Source organism: Littorina saxatilis, linkage group LG6, assembly GCF_037325665.1.
Source record: "Littorina saxatilis isolate snail1 linkage group LG6, US_GU_Lsax_2.0, whole genome shotgun sequence".
Lineage (NCBI taxonomy): Eukaryota > Metazoa > Mollusca > Gastropoda > Littorinimorpha > Littorinidae > Littorina > Littorina saxatilis.
Window position 1 is genome coordinate 54727042 of NC_090250.1, and position 23322 is coordinate 54750363.

Below are 23322 nucleotides of genomic sequence, written 5' to 3' on the forward strand. Positions count from 1 at the left end.
ATCCAACTTTCTTTATTCACAACCAGAGAGCAGCTAGATCTTCCAGCACTGAGTAAATCATCAAATCTTCCTACCAGCAGCAGCAAAGAAACAAATCTTTGCTAACAGCAATAATGTACTGTTCAAATTTCAACAGCAAAGTGTGCATTACTTTACAACAGTTTATAAAACACTGCAGCAATGCCAGAAACATAACTCCGCCTGGATGCACCCTAAAGGTCTTTCAGCCGGTCCCAAGCCCGGATAAAGGAGGAGGGTTGGGCGTGGGGTTAGCAACTCCACCCCGCCAAAAAACCAACTTGCTACAGAAACCGCAGCTGCGGCCCTATGCTCCACAGGGCGTCTACAGGAATAAGTCAAGCAAGTCAATGCCAGAAACATAACAACACAGAGTTCAAAATACAAAAGGCGATTCATACCTTCATAGTTGCCAAGGATGTTGGGATACTCAAACTCCCACGGAGCTTTGTGCAGAGACTCGGTGTCTGACGGGGGATTGGAGGGAGGGGGAGGGGGGAGACTGGGGGCCACGCTCGCAGCGTTGGAGGGTCGGGAGTGCGAGCTGTGAGCCGATTGAGCTGATTGAGCTGAATGAGCCGATTGAGCTGAGTGAGCCGCCATGTATTCCTGAAAGTCTGGCAGACGCTGGCGAGTTCCGGTCGTCTCCAGCTCATCGGCGGCGCTGCCGTAGTTACGCACGGAGTCCAAGTTGTTGAGCACATTGAGCGAATCGTGCGTACTGGGCGTGTAGGACGCAGGCCGGTTGGGCACTGGTGGGGGCTGCAAGAAATATTCAACGGTCAGCATCTCAAACACAAATCATTAGAGAACTCACTGGCCATTAAAGAGTATCTGCTTTTCAGTACAGACCATGTTTTATGGCCCATTTTGTGACCACTACACGGAGTGGGAAGCAAAAATAAGTACCAGGATTCACAAAAAAGAGGGAACTGTAGCTTGCTTGTGATTATTTGTGATGTGTTATGACCCATTTTGTGACCATTACATGGAGTGGGAAACAAATACGAGTACCAGGACCCACAAAACAGAGGGAACTGTTGCATGCTTGTGATTATTTGTGTAGCAATCTTTAGCTTGGTGTAGCAATTGCTCTTAAAATGTAGCATGCTCTGACCAGGCAACAACACCTGACGTCTTTATCACCAGGCTACAACACCTGACGTCTTTATCACCAGGCTACAACACCTGACGTCTTTATCACCAGGCTACAACACCTGACGTCTTTATCACCAGGCTACAACACCTGACGTCTTTATCACCAGGCTACAACACCTGACGTCTTTATCACCAGGCTACAACACCTGACGTCTTTATCACCAGGCTATAACACCTGTCCCACACTCACCTGTGACGGAATGTTGCGGATGGGCACGGAGAGGTCGGGGTTGCTGGCTTTGCGCGCGAGGTCAGAAGACATCTCCTTGGACATGAGACCGTTGAGCATGACGTCGCTATGGTGATGGTGGAGGCCACCACGGCCGTGACGTCGGTCCCTCTTGCGACGACGCCACACACGCCACACCACAAAGATGAAGACCAGGAGCAGGATGCCCGCAACCACACCTGTACACACGTCAGTGTGGATATTTTGTGTCACTCATAAATTTACAGATTTCCTCAATGTCTGACCCAAATTCCCCACCAAAACTCACATCCATGCACCTATAATGCCGTAGATGTGTGTACAACCTCTACCCCAAATGCTCCGCCAGGCAACAAAATTACCTACCTATCATGCTGTATCTTTACCCATCGCACCCCACCAAAGACCCACACCCAACTTATAATGCCTAGATCTGGGTAGAAACTCTACCCCCCACACCCCATCACAGACCCACCCACCCCAACGAAGACCCACACCCACCTATAATGCCGTAGATCTCCTCAGCACTGATGCCACTGGGTGTTGAAGTGACGTGACCGAGGTCGAGCTCCTCGCAGAATTTACCGCTGTAGCTGCCGGAACAGTTGCACTGGAACCTCCCCCCGGCCAGACCCTGGCACAAACCGCTGTTCTGACACGGTGCCGAGTCGCACGCATCAACCGTCTTGTCACAGTACAAGCCTGACACACACAAAAACAAATAGGTTAAAGGACTCAATAGTCATGAGAAACAATAACAATTCTTTATTTTTTTAGGGTTACAAGAATAAGGATAAGGGTAAGAAGGATAAGATTCATATAGTCCTGTGAGGTTACCCTCATGGAAACTCAGGCTGCTTTCTCCCTCGGGAAAGCGAGCTGCAATACAGTATATGGTGCTTCCCATTTTTTAGTATTTAACATGCCTGCACACAGGGGTGTTCGGACTCCGAATAAAGTCTGCATAAAGTTGACTCTGGAAAATAAATCCCTCGCCGGACGTGGGGATGGAACCCATGCCGATAGCGACAACTGGTTTTGAAGCCAGCGCCGCTACCGACTGAGCTATTTCCCCGCCCCTAGATATATGCTTTTTTGCATCCGGCCCTCGATCGCCCTACATCTACATTGACTAACATCTCACACTGACCGGCAAATCCAGGCATGCAGTGTCAAGGAGCATAAAAACACTGCCACACTCTCTCTGGTCCCTAACTTACCGGCGAAGCCAGGAGCACAGTGACAGAGAGCGGAGGTGGGCCCCTCGATGCAGGTTCCCCCATGCAGGCAGGGGTTGGGCTGACAGTTGAAGCCGTACGTGCAGCGCATTCCCAGCAGGCCACTGTCGGCGGGGCAACTGCAGGTATAGGTGTTAGGTGCCTCTATCCCCACACGGCACTGACCTGCAACAACAGTTCTCACCATGTAGCATTTATATAGAGAGACAGTTCTCACCATGTAGCATTTATATAGAGAGACAGTTCTCACCATGTAGCATTTATATAGAGACAGTTCTCACCATGTAGCATTTATATAGAGACAGTGCTCACCATGTAGCATTTATATAGAGACAGTGCTCACCATGTAGCATTTATCTAGAGACAGTTCTCACCATGTAGCATTTATATAGAGACAGTTCTCACCATGTAGCATTTATATAGAGACAGTTCTCACCATGTAGCATTTATATAGAGACAGTTCTCACCATGTAGCATTTATATAGAGACAGTTCTCACCATGTAGCATTTATATAGAGAGACAGTTCTCACCATGTAGCATTTATATATAGAGACAGTTCTCACCATGTAGCATTTATATATAGAGACAGTGCTCACCATGTAGCATTTATCTAGAGACAGTTCTCACCATGTAGCATTTATATAGAGACAGTTCTCACCATGTAGCATTTATATAGAGACAGTGCTCACCATGTAGCATTTATATAGAGACAGTGCTCACCATGTAGCATTTATATAGAGACAGTTCTCACCATGTAGCATTTATATAGAGAGACAGTGCTCACCATGTAGCATTTATATAGAGACAGTGCTCACCATGTAGCATTTATATAGAGACAGTTCTCACCATGTAGCATTTATATAGAGAGACAGTGCTCACCATGTAGCATTTATATAGAGACAGTGCTCACCATGTAGCATTTATATAGAGACAGTTCTCACCATGTAGCATTTATATAGAGAGACAGTTCTCACCATGTAGCATTTATATAGAGACAGTGCTCACCATGTAGCATTTATATAGAGACAGTGCTCACCATGTAGCATTTATCTAGAGACAGTTCTCACCATGTAGCATTTATATAGAGACAGTTCTCACCATGTAGCATTTATATAGAGACAGTTCTCACCATGTAGCATTTATATAGAGACAGTTCTCACCATGTAGCATTTATATAGAGACAGTTCTCACCATGTAGCATTTATATAGAGACAGTGCTCACCATGTAGCATTTATCTAGAGACAGTGCTCACCATGTAGCATTTATATAGAGACAGTTCTCACCATGTAGCATTTATATAGAGACAGTGCTCACCATGTAGCATTTATATAGAGACAGTTCTCACCATGTAGCATTTATATAGAGACAGTGCTCACCATGTAGCATTTATATAGAGACAGTTCTCACCATGTAGCATTTATATAGAGACAGTTCTCACCATGTAGCATTTATATAGAGACAGTGCTCACCATGTAGCATTTATATAGAGACAGTGCTCACCATGTAGCATTTATATAGAGACAGTGCTCACCATGTAGCATTTATATAGAGACAGTGCTCACCATGTAGCATTTATATAGAGACAGTTCTCACCATGTAGCATTTATAGAGAGACAGTTCTCACCATGTAGCATTTATCTAGAGACAGTGCTCACCATGTAGCATTTATATATAGAGACAGTTCTCACCATGTAGCATTTATATATAGAGACAGTGCTCACCATGTAGCATTTATATATAGAGACAGTGCTCACCATGTAGCATTTATATATAGAGACAGTGCTCACCATGTAGCATTTATATATAGAGACAGTGCTCACCATGTAGCATTTATATATAGAGACAGTTCTCACCATGTAGCATTTATATATAGAGACAGTGCTCACCATGTAGCATTTATATAGAGAGACAGTGCTCACCATGTAGCATTTATATAGAGACAGTGCTCACCATGTAGCATTTATATATAGAGACAGTTCTCACCATGTAGCATTTATATATAGAGACAGTTCTCACCATGTAGCATTTATATAGAGACAGTGCTCACCATGTAGCATTTATATAGAGACAGTGCTCACCATGTAGCATTTATATATAGAGACAGTTCTCACCATGTAGCATTTATATAGAGACAGTTCTCACCATGTAGCATTTATATAGAGAGACAGTTCTCACCATGTAGCATTTATATAGAGACAGTTCTCACCATGTAGCATTTATAGAGAGACAGTTCTCACCATGTAGCATTTATATAGAGACAGTTCTCACCATGTAGCATTTATATAGAGACAGTTCTCACCATGTAGCATTTATATAGAGACAGTGCTCACCATGTAGCATTTATATAGAGACAGTTCTCACCATGTAGCATTTATATAGAGACAGTGCTCACCATGTAGCATTTATATAGAGACAGTTCTCACCATGTAGCATTTATAGAGAGACAGTTCTCACCATGTAGCATTTATCTAGAGACAGTGCTCACCATGTAGCATTTATATATAGAGACAGTTCTCACCATGTAGCATTTATATATAGAGACAGTGCTCACCATGTAGCATTTATATATAGAGACAGTGCTCACCATGTAGCATTTATATATAGAGACAGTGCTCACCATGTAGCATTTATATATAGAGACAGTGCTCACCATGTAGCATTTATATATAGAGACAGTTCTCACCATGTAGCATTTATATATAGAGACAGTGCTCACCATGTAGCATTTATATAGAGAGACAGTGCTCACCATGTAGCATTTATATAGAGACAGTGCTCACCATGTAGCATTTATATATAGAGACAGTTCTCACCATGTAGCATTTATATATAGAGACAGTTCTCACCATGTAGCATTTATATAGAGACAGTGCTCACCATGTAGCATTTATATAGAGACAGTGCTCACCATGTAGCATTTATATATAGAGACAGTTCTCACCATGTAGCATTTATATAGAGAGACAGTTCTCACCATGTAGCATTTATATATAGAGACAGTTCTCACCATGTAGCATTTATATATAGAGACAGTGCTCACCATGTAGCATTTATATATAGAGACAGTGCTCACCATGTAGCATTTATATAGAGAGACAGTGCTCACCATGTAGCATTTATATAGAGACAGTGCTCACCATGTAGCATTTATATATAGAGACAGTTCTCACCATGTAGCATTTATATATAGAGACAGTTCTCACCATGTAGCATTTATATAGAGACAGTGCTCACCATGTAGCATTTATATAGAGACAGTGCTCACCATGTAGCATTTATATATAGAGACAGTTCTCACCATGTAGCATTTATATAGAGAGACAGTTCTCACCATGTAGCATTTATATAGAGAGACAGTTCTCACCATGTAGCATTTATATAGAGACAGTTCTCACCATGTAGCATTTATATAGAGACAGTTCTCACCATGTAGCATTTATATAGAGAGACAAATGTGGAACAGTGACCACCATACAAGTGTTAGGCACTCCTCAACCTCTTCCCTACTGAGATTCCTGTTTTATCAAAGAAAATATTGGCTTAAACTTATGTTTTTCATATGATGTGAAAAACAATTATTGCAGCTCAAAGTGGAATTACCAACAATCGTAAAGCAAGCTTTCAATTTTCCCCAAATTTCCCAGCCAGAGGGAGCACCTTTAATGGTTTTATTCTTCCCCAGCATGAAGAGAAGAAATGGCGAACGTCAAGGAATTTTGAAGTAAACAGCTTTTCAGGAGAAGGACAAAACTGATCGTTTTTATTATCAAGAAATAATGTTTATATTCGTTCCTGGTATGGATAAAATAAGATTAGATAATAGAATGTTAAATCATGTATTGTCAATCGTATTTAAGGGAACATTTCTCATGGAAAATGATTTACTCAGTCAAAAGCACAAAAACATCAAAATCGCCAAGAATCAAGTTGCACCAAAATTCCACGACGACATTGAAACGAGTTCCTACCTCCATTGAGACAGGGTCGTTCCTGACAGGGGTCTGGGTCCAGCTCACACTTATCTCCCTTGAAGCGGCCGCTACACACGCACATGTAGCTGTTGAGGCCGGAGAACTTGCACGACCCTCCGTTGAGACAGGGGGAGCTGCTGCAGGCGTCTGATGGAAAGCAAGACACATTGTCAGGACAGTATCACCCTGCTACAGGCGTCTGATGGAAAGCAAGACACATTGTCAGGACAGTATCACCCTGCTACAGGCGTCTGATGGAAAGCAAGACACATTGTCAGGACAGTGTCACCCTGCTACAGGCGTCTGATGGAAAGCAAGACACATTGTCAGGACAGTATCACCCTGCTACAGGCGTCTGATGGAAAGCAAGACACATTGTCAGGACAGTGTCACCCTGCTACAGGCGTCTGATGGAAAGCAAGACACATTGTCAGGACAGTGTCACCCTGCTACAGGCGTCTGGTGGAAAGCAAGACACATTGTCAGGACAGTGTCACCCTGCTACAGGCGTCTGATGGAAAGCAAGACACATTGTCAGGATGGAAACCAAGACACATTGTCAGGACAGTGTCACCCTGCTTGTAAGACCTCTGGACAAACGGTGAAATTCAGGTCTTAAAATGGAATGGAGGTAAATTAAGAAAAATCAAGGTCATAAAAAAAGGAAAATTCTGACATCAGGGGATCTTAAAGGGGGGTCCATTGTTAGGTAAATAAAAATCTATTTTTTGCAGCGTTTAATTAAGGGCATAACAAAACATTGACACGAACCTCTGCCTTACAGCCTTCACAGCGGATAAACAACAGACACAACAGACAAAAATAAAGAAATGTTGCTGTGACTGAACTTAGAGTGTCCCCAAGATGGTTGCAGCAGTGAAACACTTTGTTGATTTTTAAATTTTTTATTCTTGATTTGAAATATAAGCAGGGAAAGCTAGGCATGAAGTGAAGAAGAAGGTGTGCTTACCATCCCGGTCAAAAATCTCGACCGCCTTGCCCACCGTGTCCTTGCAGTGGAACTCCACAACCTCGAACTCCTGGGCGTGTGCTATGTCGTTACCACCGGAGAATGGCAGGGGAACGTTGAACATCCTGAACAAAGTGACATCATCGAGTGCATGTAAGTATTGATACAAGTGGTATGCTGTGGTCACTTATGTGTGTGTATGTGTGTGTTTGTGTGTGGGAGGGTGTGTGCATGTGTGTCTATATATGCGTGTGTGTGTGTGTTTGTGCGTGTGTTTGTGCATGTGTGTATGTGTGTGTGTTCATGCATGCGTACAGGCATGTGTGTGTGTGTGTGTGTGTGTGTGTGTGTGCGTGCGTGCGTGCGTGTGTGTGTGGGTGTGTGTGTGTGCCTGTGTGTGTGTGTGTGCGTGGGTGTGTGCGTGTGTGTGCGTGTGTCTGTGTGGGTGTGTGTGTGTGCGTGTGTGTGTGTGCGTGGGTGTGTGTGCGTGGGTGTGTGTGTGTGTGTGTGTGTGTGTGCCTCACCTGATGTCCTCCATGCAGCCTTCGAATCCCTTGCTGATGGCACGATACCCGTTACTCAGCACGTCCACCTTGGCACCGAAGTACACCTCGTCCGAGTCCAGGTTGAGCACCTCGTGGATGCCTGGTGCTGTTGCCATGGCGGTGTAGACGTCGTCCAGCATGATCTCAGCCACGCGGCCCGTCCTCTCCACCGTCACCCGGTGCCACTGCCCGTCGCTCAGGTCCACCGGCACCCACACCTGGCCTTCCCCACTGCCGCAGTTGAACCGGTACACCAGGCTGCCCTCCTCGATCTGGCGCACAGACAATAATTCTGTTGCAACTTGTCTTACTTACAACTTGTAGGAAACAAGTGGTGCTTACCATAGTCAGATTAGAGCAAGTCCCCCCCCCCCCCCCCCCCCCTTAAAAAAAGAACGACAGCGATTGATCCCGATAATTTCAGAATGTGTTGAAACAAGTGCGACAAAATTAGAAAAATCAGTCCGACCGACTTTATGATACAACATTTTGAAAAGACCCGACTTTATGATACAACATTTTGAAAAGACCCGACTTTATGATACAACATTTTGAAAAGACCCGACTTTATGATACAACATTTTGAAAAGACCCGACTTTATGATACAACATTTTGAAAAGACCCGACTTTATGATACAACATTTTGAAAAGACCCGACTTTATGATACAACATTTTGAAAAGACCCGACTTTATGATACAACATTTTGAAAAGACCCGACTTTATGATACAATATTTTGAAAAGACCCGACTTTATGATACAATATTTTGAAAAGACCCGACTTTATGATACAACATTTTGAAAAGACCCGACTTTATGATACAACATTTTGAAAAGACCCGACTTTATGATACAACATTTTGAAAAGACCCGACTTTATGATACAACATTTTGAAAAGACCCGACTTTATGATACAACATTTTGAAAAGACTATTGGAGGTCTTAAAAGGGGGTTCTCCACTGTACAGAAAGCAGATGACACTACTCAGACAGCAGATGACACCACTCAGACAGCAGATGACACTACTCAGACAGCAGATGACACTACTCAGACAGCAGATGACACTACTCAGAAAGCAGATGACACTACTCAGACAGCAGATGACACTACTCAGACAGCAGATGACACTACTCAGAAAGCAGATGACACTACTCAGACAGCAGATGACACTACTCAGAAAGCAGATGACACTACTCAGACAGCAGATGACACTACTCAGACAGCAGATGACACTACTCAGACAGCAGATGACACTACTCAGACAGCAGATGACACTACTCAGAAAGCAGATGACACTACTCAGACAGCAGATGACACTACTCAGACAGCAGATGACACTACTCAGACAGCAGATGACACTACTCAGACAGCAGATGACACTACTCAGACAGCAGATGACACTACTCAGACAGCAGATGACACTACTCAGACAGCAGATGACACCACTCAGACAGCGGATGACACTACTCAGACAGCAGATGACACTACTCAGACAGCAGATGACACCACTCAGACAGCAGATGACACTACTCAGAAAGCAGGTGACACTACTCAGACAGCTGATGACACTACTCAGAAAGCAGATGACACTACTCAGACAGCAGATGACACTACTCAGACAGCAGATGACACTACTCAGACAGCAGATGACACTACTCAGAAAGCAGATGACACTACTCAGACAGCAGATGACACTACTCAGACAGCAGATGACACTACTCAGACAGCAGATGACACTACTCAGAAAGCAGGTGACACTACTCAGACAGCAGATGACACTACTCAGACAGCTGATGACACTACTCAGACAGCAGATGACACTACTCAGAAAGCAGATGACACTACTCAGACAGCAGATGACACTACTCAGAAAGCAGATGACACTACTCAGACAGCTGATGACACTACCCAGAAAGCAGATGACACTACTCAGACAGCAGATGACACTACTCAGACAGCAGATGACACTACTCAGAAAGCAGATGACACTACTCAGAAAGCAGGTGACACTACTCAGACAGCAGATGACACTACCCAGACAGCAGATGACACTACTCAGACAGCAGATGACACTACTCAGACAGCAGATGACACTACTCAGACAGCAGATGACACTACTCAGACAGCAGATGACACTACTCAGACAGCTGATGACACTACTCAGACAGCAGGTGACACCACTCAGACAGCAGATGACACTACTCAGACAGCAGGTGACACCACTCAGACAGCAGATGACACTACTCAGAAAGCAGATGGCACTACTCAGAAAGCAGATGACACTACTCAGACAGCTGATGACACTACTCAGACAGCAGATGACACTACTCAGAAAGCAGATGGCACTACTCAGAAAGCAGATGACACTACTCAGACAGCTGATGACACTACTCAGACAGCAGATGACACTACTCAGACAGCTGATGACACTACTCAGACAGCTGATGACACTACTCAGACAGCAGATGACACTACTCAGACAGCTGATGACACTACTCAGACAGCAGATGGCACTACTCAGAAAGCAGATGACACTACTCAGACAGCAGATGACACTACTCAGACAGCAGATGACACTACTCAGACAGCTGATGACACTACTCAGACAGCAGATGACACTACTCAGACAGCAGATGACACTACTCAGAAAGCAGATGACACTACTCAGACAGCAGATGACACTACTCAGAAAGCGGATGGCACTACTCAGAAAGCTGATGACACCACTCAGACAGCAGATGACACTACTCAGACAGCAGATGACACTACTCAGACAGCAGATGACACCACTCAGACAGCAGATGACACTACTCAGACAGCAGATGACACTACTCAGACAGCGGATGACACTACTCAGACAGCAGATGACACCACTCAGACAGCAGATGACACTACTCAGACAGCAGATGACACTACTCAGAAAGCGGATGACACTACTCAGAAAACAGACATACTGCACTACTCAAACACCAAGAAGATAGCGGTATAAAGTAGCACTGTACACTCACAGCCAGAATGCTGTAGTCGACTTGCCCCTTGGCATACATCAGTATGGCCGAAGTCTGACGGGTTCGGAACCTCAGAGACATTGACATTCGTTTCTGTGTGGGGTGTCCCAGGGTCCACTTGGCGTAACTTCTGCCAGAGAATGTCATGGGTCTCTCTGCAATAAAAAGACGAGTATTTAGTATACTAACTACATGTATGAGATTCACAGGCATACGTAACAATGCTGACGCACCATGCTGACAAAACTGTACTTCTGAATGAAGACAATCGACACATTATGACAGTGAGACAAATCTAAATTTACAGACATGGATTACAGGATCTTTTTCGTGCGCACTTGGTTTTGTGCTTGCGTGTACACACGAAGGGGGATAAGGCTCTAGCAAATCTTGCACATAAGTTGACCTGGGAGATTGGAAAAATCTCCACCCTTAACCCACTGGGCGGCAGCGGCCGGGATTTGAACTCACGACCTTCCGATTAGTAGACCAATGTCTTATCCGCTAGGCCACTGCGCCCGTCGTGGGGGGTCTTAAAAGGGGGGTTCTGCTGCATGAACGTAAAAATTGATGATGTGAAGAAAATGACTGACCAACGGGACACTTGCTGCCGGTACAGAGCGGGATGACGTTCTGACACTGCACTCCGTTGCGACCTTCAGGACACTGACACGTGGCGTCGCCAAACACGTCACGCCCACACACTTCATATGCCCGACACGTCGTGTCACCACACTGTGCTGCCTGGCACTTTTCTGCACACACATAGACAACACACATAGACAACACACATAGACAACACACATAGACAACACACATAGACAACACACATAGACAACAGACTCTTTTCTTGAGAACACACATAGACAACAGACTCTTTTCTTGAGAACACACATAGACAACAGACTCTTTTCTTGAGAACACACATCGATAACCACTCTTTTCATGAGAACACACATCGTTAACCACTCTTTTCATTATAGTGACATGTTAATTATTTCAATTTACACTGAGCTGCTTGTTACTTTTTTGCGAACACATTGATACACCTTTTCTTGTAAGACTGACATTATGTCGAGCTGCACTGCGCTGCCTGGCACTTTTCTGCAAAATCATAGAAGCCCCAATTTTCATGAGACTGACATGTCATATTGTGTCCACGCTGTGCACTTTGGCACTTTTCTGCAAAATCATAGAAGCCCCAATTTTCATGAGACTGACATGTCATATTGTGTCCACGCTGTGCACTTTGGCACTTTTCTGCAAAATCATAGAAGCCCCAATTTTCATGAGACTGACATGTCATATTGTGTCCACGCTGTGCACTTTGGCATTTTTCTGCAAAATCATAGAAGCCCCAATTTTCATGAGACTGACATGTCATATTGTGTCCACGCTGTGCACTTTGGCACTTTTCTGCAAAATCATAGAAGCCCCAATTTTCATGAGACTGACATGTCATATTGTGTCCACGCTGTGCACTTTGGCACTTTTCTGCAAAATCATAGAAGCCCCAATTTTCATGAGACTGACATGTCATATTTTGTCCACGCTGTGCACTTTGGCACTTTTCTGCAAAATCATAGAAGCCCCAATTTTCATGAGACTGACATGTCATATTGTGTCCACGCTGTGCAGTTTTCTACCGACATTCAGATAATGACACTTCCTTCTTCGGCACACACGCATTCAGTATGTGACACAACAGTCCCTTGCCTTCCATGCAGACACGCGTGTGTGTAGAAGTGTCTGGCGGACACAAAGGATAATGTAAGGATAAGATGGTCTATAGTCCTGTCAGGTCATGGAGATTCGTGCTGCTTTCTCACTGGGGAAAGCGAGCTGCCATACAGTACCATGCTACCCAATTTAATGTTTAAATGTTTTGCTGCATGTATGTATTCCTTTTTTCCAAGCCCTGAGACTTTCGCTGTGAACTTGGGTACTCTATCACATGGACATGGGGTGTTCCGACATCGAGGAGAGTCTCCACAAAGTTGACTCTGGGAAATAAATCCCTCACCAAAGGTGGGGATCGAACCCACACCTATAGCGACAAATAGTTTTGAAGCCAGCGCTGATACCGACTGAGCTATTTCCCCGCCCCTCTCCCTCCTTTGACCACCACAGGCACAACAACACTCACCTTCCATGCAGACACAGGTGTGTGTGTAGAAGTGTCTGGCGGACACGAAGCTCTCCCCGTTGACCACCACAGGCACCAGATTGCTGTCATCAAACTCAACGCTGCCCACACATGTTCCCGTCTCGCACGTCGACTTGGTGCACACGTCGCTGAACACACGCAGCACTCGCACTCCCAGCTGAATCTCTATCTCGTCTGAGAACTTCTGAACCTGAAAACACACATCATAATGGTAACTTAAAATTCTGTGTTTAACTTCTGTTCGAAAAAACATTTATAAAGCTCAATGTCAAACCTCAAACTGTACAGCTGAGTCGATCCCCGAATGCAGCTTTTGTTTTATCCGAAAGAGCATCAAATTCAGTTGACTGGTCACACATACGTTGAAGTTAATGTACACCAAATATGAAGTAATTCGGTCATCAGATCTAGAATTTATCAGTGTTTTCATGGGTTGTATTTTTGTGGGTTACATTGTTGTGGGTTGGACATTTTGTGGGTTACATTTTTGTGGGTTCATTCTGTACCTTGCGTTTCAGTGACTTGCGATTGAAGAAGCGATCGAGGGACTTGCGGACAGCGAAGAGAACGTCAAGGTCGTTGTCAGGCGTGCTGCGCTTGTCGCGGTTGTTGTTGTTGCTGGCCTGAATGGTGTGGGCGGAGGGTTGGACGTTGATGATCTCGACGTCGTTGAGCCGGACGTTAAGGTTGTCCTTGACCACCTGCTGGAAGTCGCGGCGATAGCTGGCGTAGAACTGCTCGGGGATCATGTTGGAGAACTGGACGGTCACTGCGTTGTCCACCATTTCCTGGGAGATGCACACCACTGTCACAAGCACCTGTGGACACACACAGAGAGACAGTTGTTATGTTCAGACCTACGTGAAATACACACCACCGTCACAAGCACCTGTGGACACACAGAGACAGTTGCTATGAAAGCCGAAGACCTCAACAAAAGGTAAAAGCTGCACTCTTTGGTACATATAGATATTGATTAATAGAATCATTTGCAATATAAAGCAGATGAGCAACAACCCGATATAAATTGTTAAACTTGTAAAAGAAAAAAAGAAAAAAGAAAAAAACCATCTTTGTGAGAAAGAAGACATGGTGATGTATTTTGTGCTAATGAGTAAACCACTTGTAAAATAAGGAATTCAGAAGAGCACGGGTTGAAAGTCTTTTTTTCAGAAACTTGCATCCAACCATAAAAAAAAAATCCTTACAAATGTATTCAAATGTTACTAATGTTTGATCAGTGATACATACTGAAACATAATTAAGATATTAATTCCTCCACTTCTTCATAGATCGACTTACCCGGCCGAAACGTGTGAACTTCTGGTCGGTGACACTGATGTTGACCGTGTATTCTCCCTCATCCAATCCAGTCAGGGCAATCAGACGACCGTCGTCACGGTGAACATCAAACAGGTGTCGGTTGGGTGACACGATGTTGAACGACAGGGTGTCGTAGGGGTCACGGTCCCTGGCCTCCATCTGACCTATGACCCCGCCAGGGAAAGCATCCATGCATGAACTGATGTGGATGGAGAGGTTGCGCACCTCTGGCGGGTAGACGCTGTCGTCCACCACGTGGACCGTGACGCGAGTGTCGGAGTGGAGGGGAGGGGTGCCGCTGTCAATCACACGCACCGTCAGCTGATACTGCTCCTTCACCTGATTGGATGAAAACAAAATGTTGGCATTAGTTTGTAGTACTTTTAAGATTAAAAGAACAAAAACAAAAAAAATACACTGAGGAACTCAAGAAAGGTATCCATCTCGCTCACAAACAAAAGTATCCTTATGAATGAAACATAGTACTGTCCATGTAATTCCAAAATAAAATGTATCTATCAAACCAATTAAAGAAAAGAATCATGTAAAGCAAACACCTCCCTTGGCAAATTCAAACTTTTCAAGAAGTGTTTTTTAACCTCCAGCAGCTGTGTCATTGTGAATTGGATGGCACAATGTTCTTTACAGTGTATCTAAAGCATGAGGAATCGCCTACAGTCATTTGTTAACTTGTCATATGAACAAACTATCTCAACGGCATACATGAGTGAGCCGCTGTTCCATCAAAAAGATGCAGTTCACCTGTTTGTTTAAAAAAAGAAAGCTGTTCACCTGTTTGGAAAGCTTGCCCGCTGTGAAGAGAACACCGTTGCTGTCGACGTGAAACTCTCCGTCGTAGTTACCGGCCACAATGTCAAAGGTGAAGGGCGCGGCATTGTCAGGCGTGTCAAGGTCAGTGACAGTGAACTTCATGATCTCTATCCCTGTCCTACGGCCCTCCTGAAAACAGTGCAAGCAAATGATGCAGACTTGTTGCATGGGTGGGGGGGGGGGGGGGGGGGGGGCATTGTCAGGCGTGTCAAGGTCAGTGACGGTGAACTTCATGATCTCTATCCCTGTCCTACGGCCCTCCTGAAAACAGTGCAAGCAAATGATGCAGACTTGTTGCATGGGTGGGGGGGGGGGGGGGGGCATTGTCAGGCGTGTCAAGGTCAGTGACGGTGAACTTCATGATCTCTATCCCTGTCCTACGGCCCTCCTGAAAACAGTGCAAGCAAATGATGCACACTTGTTGCATGGATGGGGGGGGGTGTGAGGGTGTGTGTGTGTGTGCATGTGTGTTTCAATGTGTTTGCAAAGCTGTTCATTGGACCCCTTTGAGCCTTATTCAAAGCAGTTTGAAAACTATAGGTACAGCGGCAAGCACCGAGACGCTGGGGAGAGGGGGCTAAGGAGGGGGGAAACATGATTCCCTCCCATGAGAGGCCACCTGCAATGTGGGGACAGTTTGAAAACTATAGGTACAGCGGAAAGCACCGAGACGCTGGGGAGAGGGGGCTAGGAGGGGGGGGGAACATGATTCCCTCCCATGAGAGGCCACCTGCAATGTGGGGACAGTTTGAAAACTATAGGTACAGCGGAAAGCACCGAGACGCTGGGGAGAGGGGGCTAAGGAGGGGGGAAAGATGATTCCCTCCCAGGAGAGGCCACCTGCAACGTGGGGACAGTTTGAAAACTATAGGTACAGTGGCAAGCACCGAGACGCTGGGGAGAGGGGGCTAAGGAGGGAAGAAACATGATTCCTTCCCATGAGAGGCCACCTGCAACGTGGGGACAGATTTACAATAGCCCATGGGAGGGACCACTGTACTTTGTGAACTTGAGGCCTGTGAACAGGGGAGCAAGGATGGAGAACTTGGATGAAGCATTAGAAGCAGCCACCCTTTGTTCTATGGCTTCCAAAATGTGTTTTCAACCTTCATAACACATTGACAAAGCCTGCACGTGTCTTCCAATCCCTCTGTGTGCTTTTCTTCTGATCTAAGGCAGGTAATATCATTAAAAAAAAACCATAAATACAACAAAAGTTTACAGATCTGCACTAGCTGTGACTTTGGTGGACATCGGAAAACAAGAAGTTGAAAAATGAAACTGCGTTCAATTTGAAGACACTATTTGGGAGCTCCCGGCAAATCTCCATCCAGCATCCCATTGAACTGTCAGATGCCATTCCAGTCGCCATAAAGACAACAAGAACAAGTTATATTGAATTAGAAAAAAACCCAACCAAAACAAACAAAAACAAACACAACCAACAAGCTGCATTTAGTTTGACTGACAAGTGTGCTACACGTGTTGGGATGAGGATTGCGGATGTCACATATAGACACCATCTTTACTTCAAACATCTCAGTACTACATCATCCTGCAACAAGATGGGACAAACAGACAGCTGACAGCAGCTACAATACCTAAAGCAGCATTACATGGTAAACGTTGATGTGCAGAATGACAGTGACACATTCTTTAACAAGCATTCTGTGATAGAATCAACAGCAATGGTTTGTTGGGCACAATTGCTTATAGGGAATGCTTTTTACAGATTCAAAGCACATCTAAAATGGATGGCATGGAAATAAACTAGACAGAAAAGCTAGCTTAAGATGACTCATGAACAGTAACAGGAATTAAGTAACCCAAAGACATCCACATTTAACAGGTTCTGGGAAACTAACATACTTGCGTGATACTGCATCTAAACAATGATTTCATTACAAAAAATGTATGTCTATTATAAGTGCTTACTGAAAGTAGTACAGACATGCCTAAAATATATGTAAAATATATGTAACAAGCATGCTTGACTCTGGTAATCTAATTTATTTATTCTTGGTCATCTCACAGAAACTCATGCCTTTCTGGCTGAACGAACATGCTCTTAATTGGTCTTAGTCATATCACAGAAACTCATGCCTTTCAGGCTGACCGAACATGCTCTTAATTGGTCTTAGTCATCTCACAGAAACTCATGCCTTTCAGGCTGACCGAACATGCTCTTAATTGGTCTTAGTCATCTCACAGAAACTCATGCCTTTCAGGCTGAACGAACATGCTCTTTATTGTCTCACAGAGTCATGCCAGGCCTGCTAAATGCTTCAGTCTGTATGCATGTCACCTTCGAAGCACACACTGTTATTTATCTTGGTGTGTTATTATATACATGTATTGGCAAACACGTTAGAAGTCAGTCAGTTCTAGGTTAGACTGAAGCAGAGAAAAATGCTTGTGAGTGAGCCTGTATCGACAAAGAAGAACAAATCGTGCCGCACTATTCTTCATGATGAAGCTCCACATGTTTTTTGTGTTTTGCACTGTGTGTCATACATGAATTAATGCATCGTCAAACAAAAAGATCAATTGGATCCATGAGCTAAAAAACAATTACTTCAAATATACCCACAGTACCCGCAGGCATACACGTCCATTAATTTTATTTGTGCAATTAATGTGGAAAAAAGTGTGTTAGCCCAAACCTCCAGAAAGCCTATGTGTGTGTGTTTGTGTCTCTGTGTTTGTCTCTCTGTGTCTCTGTACTGTCTTAATGAATAAAGTCTTACCAAAGCACCTTGGATGCTGCATGGCAGTTATCAAGAATTCACTACAGTTTCTCTTGAAAATGTTATTTGAAAGTTCAAGTCCATTCATCATCAATCCATGCCTTTAATTAAGTTCAAACTCAAGAAGGACTCCATTAAAAAGATAGAAAGCACACTGGTCACTGAATGTCCACACAAATATTGGAAAAAACAATAACAACAAAAATAATCATTTCTCCAGTTAAAGAGAAGATTAATGTGTGCCGCAAAAAAAAAAAAAAAAAAAAAAAAGGAAGCAGACCAAAAAGCTAATCCTGAATTGACAATCAAGGTGACTAAAAACTGTCCCAGACAGAGTAAGAAAAGACCAATCTGTGTAAACTGGAGTTAATGTAAAGTGTATACAGCCCGTGTATTACTATGAGGTGGTGGTGATGATGATGATGACAACTTTATTTTAGAAGGAGGATGAGAATCGACCAACAATGATTGTAGCAAAACATGTTGAGAAGGTCTCCAAGTGCATAGAAACACCGCAATCCAATTCAGTTTTGAGAACGGGAGGGGGTTAGTTTAATTAACTAATTTTCTGATTCACATTGTCAATTCAAACTGTGCATGCCTGCAATTGCTACAACTAGGTATTACCCACTGATCTAAAAATATATGGATAGCGCGTCCCTTTTTATTGGCTATCAAAACATTGACGCCACCGGATCTGCCATCTTGGGACACCGTTCGATACAGCGAAAGAAGACTGCTGTCAACTCTCAAAACTACGATTATTTCCCTTTGACCTATTTGTCAGTGTGGTACGGTGCAGTAAGATGGCGGCACTCTGGTTACGCTGTTTCATTGGCTGTGCACTATCCATTGTTTTCAGATCAGTGGTATTACCCCATCTCTCATGTTTTCTTTTATGCAAAAAAGGGGGATACTAAGGCCCCCGCCCCAAAAAAAGTCTGTTTACGGTAACCTGACCGATCCTATTTTTTTGCGCGACCCTAGACTTTTTGGCATTTGGGGAAAAAAAAAAAAAGAAAAAAAAATTTACGTAAAAATGTTTTTTTTGGAAAAAAAACAACAAAAAAAAAACAAACATCCCGACCTACCGACCCTATTTTTTTGGCCTATGTTACCGTAAACAGACCTATTTTTTTTTTTGGCCTAAAACCACATGGTGGGAGGTTAATAAGCTCTCTTTTCAATTTGACCATCTGAAAGTTATCATCACACCACAAGAGTCAAATGCATTCAACCTTGACATACAATTTTGTGTGTGTCAATGAAAAGGGCGCCAGAACACAGTTTTGCTGACTGACCATAATTTTTGCCATTACGTTTACATTTGGATACTATATTGGATATACTTAAGCAGAAAAATGCGGGAAATAAAAATCACACAAAACTTTTGAAGGGAAATGAAGAGGGTGGTGAGATCATATACACACTACCGAGGTAGACCTGCCGTGCAGAATGAAAATCAAAGTAATATATTACACTTCCACAATTAATGCCGCATTCAAGACAAAAATGTTATTAAAAGAAAACAAGAAAACTCAAGGCCGGGCACACATGTACAGAAACACAAAAACTGTCTAGCCTGTACAGAAAGAAAGAAAAAGAAAAAACAGAATGCTAGGTTTGCATGCCACTTTAAAATGCATCAAGAATCGCAGTGAGTTTACCGTTAGTTTGGGCATTCCATCATCCATACTCACTTCCGTAAAGACAAGGCGCTGGGCAAGAGACAAAGTAGCACAGAGTTTTCACACAAAGCTATGATTGTCCGTGCGCACACCTCACACTTCCATTTTCAATTTTTCAAGAATATGGGCAGAGCATACTTGCTGCAAGTTCTCATTCCCTTCGTTCAGAACAGATAACCCTTGATCCAAGACACATGCACATATCAGACGCTTACAGACTGACTTAATTTGGTCAATTCTTTGTATACACTCTGAACTGTCCTTAACAGTCAGGCACGTAAACAGACAGACAGACAGAAAGATAGGTAGACAGACAGACGAACAGACAGAAAGATAAGTAGACAGACAGACGGACAGACAGAAAGATAGGTAGACAGACAGACGGACAGACAGAAAGATAGGTAGACAGACAGACGGACAGACAGAAAGATAGGTAGACAGACAGACGGACAGACAGAAAGATAGGTAGACAGACAGACGGACAGACAGAAAGATAGGTAGACAGACAGACAGACAGAAAGATAGGTAGACAGACAGACGGACAGACAGAAAGATAGGTAGACAGACAGACGGACGGACAGACAGAAAGATAGGTAGACAGACAGACGGACAGAAAGACAGACAGCCAGACAGGCATTTTAAGACATTTTAGCCATACAGACAGACGCACACACAATAAAGGCCTTTGCTAAGCTAGGAAAAGTTCTGTTGGCTGCAAATTGATTTAAAAAACAAACTGTCCAGACTACCTTGCGCCAAGACTAGCTTGTGCTAGTAAAAACGGCTAGCTCACTAGGGACTCCTACAAACATACCTTCACCAAAAATACCTGCATCTCTCTAAGGCACGATGTACGCATAGACATGATGCCATCTAGCTAACTGGGCTCTCTCTCTCTCTCATAGACATATGATTCCATCTAGCTAACTGGGCTCTCTCTCTCTCTCATAGACATATGATGCCATCTAGCTAACTGGGCTCTCTCTCTCTCTCATAGACATATGATGCCATCTAGCTAACTGGGCTCTCTCTCTCTCTCTCACAGACATCACAGATACACACAACTCTTTTTTATGTTCATACGGAAAGACAAAAATATCAGCAAATACATGAACCCAGCTACCTACAGTCTACAACCGTCACCCGCTAGCAGAATCGATACACATCTGACGGTACAAATTAGTCACTAAGTTAAAACAAAAAGATGTATAAAAGAGCACACATAAAATGCTCGGAGTGTTGCTCCTACTAGCAAAATCAATACATATCTTATAGTTACAAAATTTACAGTGAAACCTCCCTTTTAATACCCCCCAAATTTAAGACTCCCTCCTTTTTAAGACCTTCATTTCTCAGATCTTCTGTTCTAAACCTCTGTAAACTAACCCCCACTTTAAGACTCCCTCCTTTTTAAGACCCGATTTTCTCAGATTTTTGGAGGTCTTAAAAGGGGGGTTCCACTGTATCTAATACAGTCAAATCAATGACAGAGCTACCTGTATCTAATACAGTCAAATCAATGACAGAGCTACCTGTATCTAATACAGTCAAATCAATGACAGAGCTACCTGTATCTAATACAGTCAAATCAATGACAGAGCTACCTGTATCTAATACAGTCAAATCAATGACAGAGCTACCTGTATCTAATACAGTCAAATCAATGACAGAGCTACCTGTATCTAATACAGTCAAATCAATGACAGAGCTACCTGTATCTAATACAGTCAAATCAATGACAGAGCTACCTGTATCTAATACAGTCAAATCAATGACAGAGCTACCTGTATCTAATACAGTCAAATCAATGACAGAGCTACCTGTATCTAATACAGTCAAATCAATGACAGGGCTACCTGTATCTAATACAGTCAAATCAATGACAGAGCTACCTGTATCTAATACAGTCAAATCAATGACAGAGCTACCTGTATCTAATACAGTCAAATCAATGACAGAGCTACCTGTATCTAATACAGTCAAATCAATGACAGAGCTAAGTTAAAACAAAAAGATGTGTAAAAGAGCAATTATAAATGCTTGGAGTGTTGGCCCTACTACCAGAATCAACATGTATCTTACTGTCAAATCAATGACAGTGCTAAGTTAAAATAAAAAGATGTGTAACAGTGTGACTACGAAGGCTGTGAGCGTTCATCCTACCTGGACCTGTGCAGTGTAGTTGGTGTGGGTGAAGAGGGGGGGATTGTCATTAGCGTCCTCCACCGCCACACTGACAACGGCCGTGCTGTACAGCATGGGGCTGCCGGAGTCCCGAGCCTGCACCGTCAGCGCAAACCTCTCCACCTCAAGACGATAGAATTGAAAACATGACTTCTTTGCTTCTACTCTCATTTCTGCTTATGTTCAAAGGACAGGTTGGAAGATTAGGCTAAGCCTAAAACCTTTATCCTTTCGTAATAAAGTTCTGAGTTCTGTTTGACAACTCTCCTGACGTAGAATAAAAAACTGACATCTTTTCTTTTCTTGTGTCTACTCCAATTTCTATTTGATGGCCGCTCTACTGTCCAAGAATGTAAAACTCCATTCTTTTATTTTGTTGCTTTAATTTACTCTAATTTCTGTGTGACAACTCTCCTGACTTAGGATGAAAAACTGACATCTTTTCCTTTCTCGTGTCTACCCTCATTTGTTTGATTTCTCTACTTTTGTACAATGAAAAATTCCTTCTTTTCTTTCGTTGCTTTTCCTCTAATTTCTCTTTGAGAAGAGAGAGTTTCAGGGGGATACTGTCCTGGAATCCCCCTGTAACTCTTCCCCTTTCCTAGCTACACCTGCTTTTGTCTTCTTCCTCATGAAAACAAGCACCAGCCCCACCAAGAATGTTGCTCTCACCTCACGCATATTTACAACTTCAGTACAAGGAAAACAGTGTAAACTGCAAATATCATTTACAACTTCAGTACAAGGAAAACAGTGTAAACTGCAAATATAATTTACAACTTCAGTACAAGAAAAAGTATGTAAACTACAAATTCATTTACAACTTTATAGAAAAACCCAGTGTAAACTGCAAATATATTTGCAACTTTAGTACATACAGCAGTCCCTGCAATGTACGGCCCCCGGCGTGAGCGGACACCTGACATGTACGGACACATTTGCTCGGCACGGAGTGTTTTCCTTCTATATTTGCCCCCCCTTAAACGGACACCTGCAAAACGTGGACACGGACACTCATTTTCGGTCCCAACAGCAGGTCATACCTCCAATGTACGGACAGACCATGTCAAATTTTCACCACAAAAAAATCGATAACAGAGCAGTCCGGCTCTTGGTACAAAGATCACAGCCGCAATGGCGTGATGACAGTCACTGATAACTTGAGTGCACGTGTACCCATCAGCATCAGGAGGGGGGGGGGGGGGGGGGGGGGGGGGGAGTAGTTTTGGTCAGGAGTGGAGTACCTACGAAGATGCCAACA

The 23322-nt window shown here is 43.6% G+C and overlaps 1 protein-coding gene across 1 annotated transcript in view; it reads right to left on the reverse strand.

Annotated features, from left to right (window-relative positions):
- The window catches only part of LOC138969549 (protocadherin Fat 1-like), a gene marked incomplete in the record, with an annotated part of 182665 nt that overhangs the window by 13544 nt on the left and 145799 nt on the right, over nt 1–23322 (reverse strand). Inside the window, 15 exon segments of the mRNA XM_070342375.1 lie at nt 420–780; nt 1367–1584; nt 1886–2086; nt 2605–2787; nt 6593–6742; nt 7566–7690; nt 8090–8382; nt 11122–11276; nt 11715–11876; nt 13268–13478; nt 13795–14106; nt 14591–14950; nt 15404–15571; nt 19890–19907; nt 22041–22184. Coding sequence (XP_070198476.1) covers nt 420–780; nt 1367–1584; nt 1886–2086; nt 2605–2787; nt 6593–6742; nt 7566–7690; nt 8090–8382; nt 11122–11276; nt 11715–11876; nt 13268–13478; nt 13795–14106; nt 14591–14950; nt 15404–15571; nt 19890–19907; nt 22041–22184 — 3061 coding nt within the window.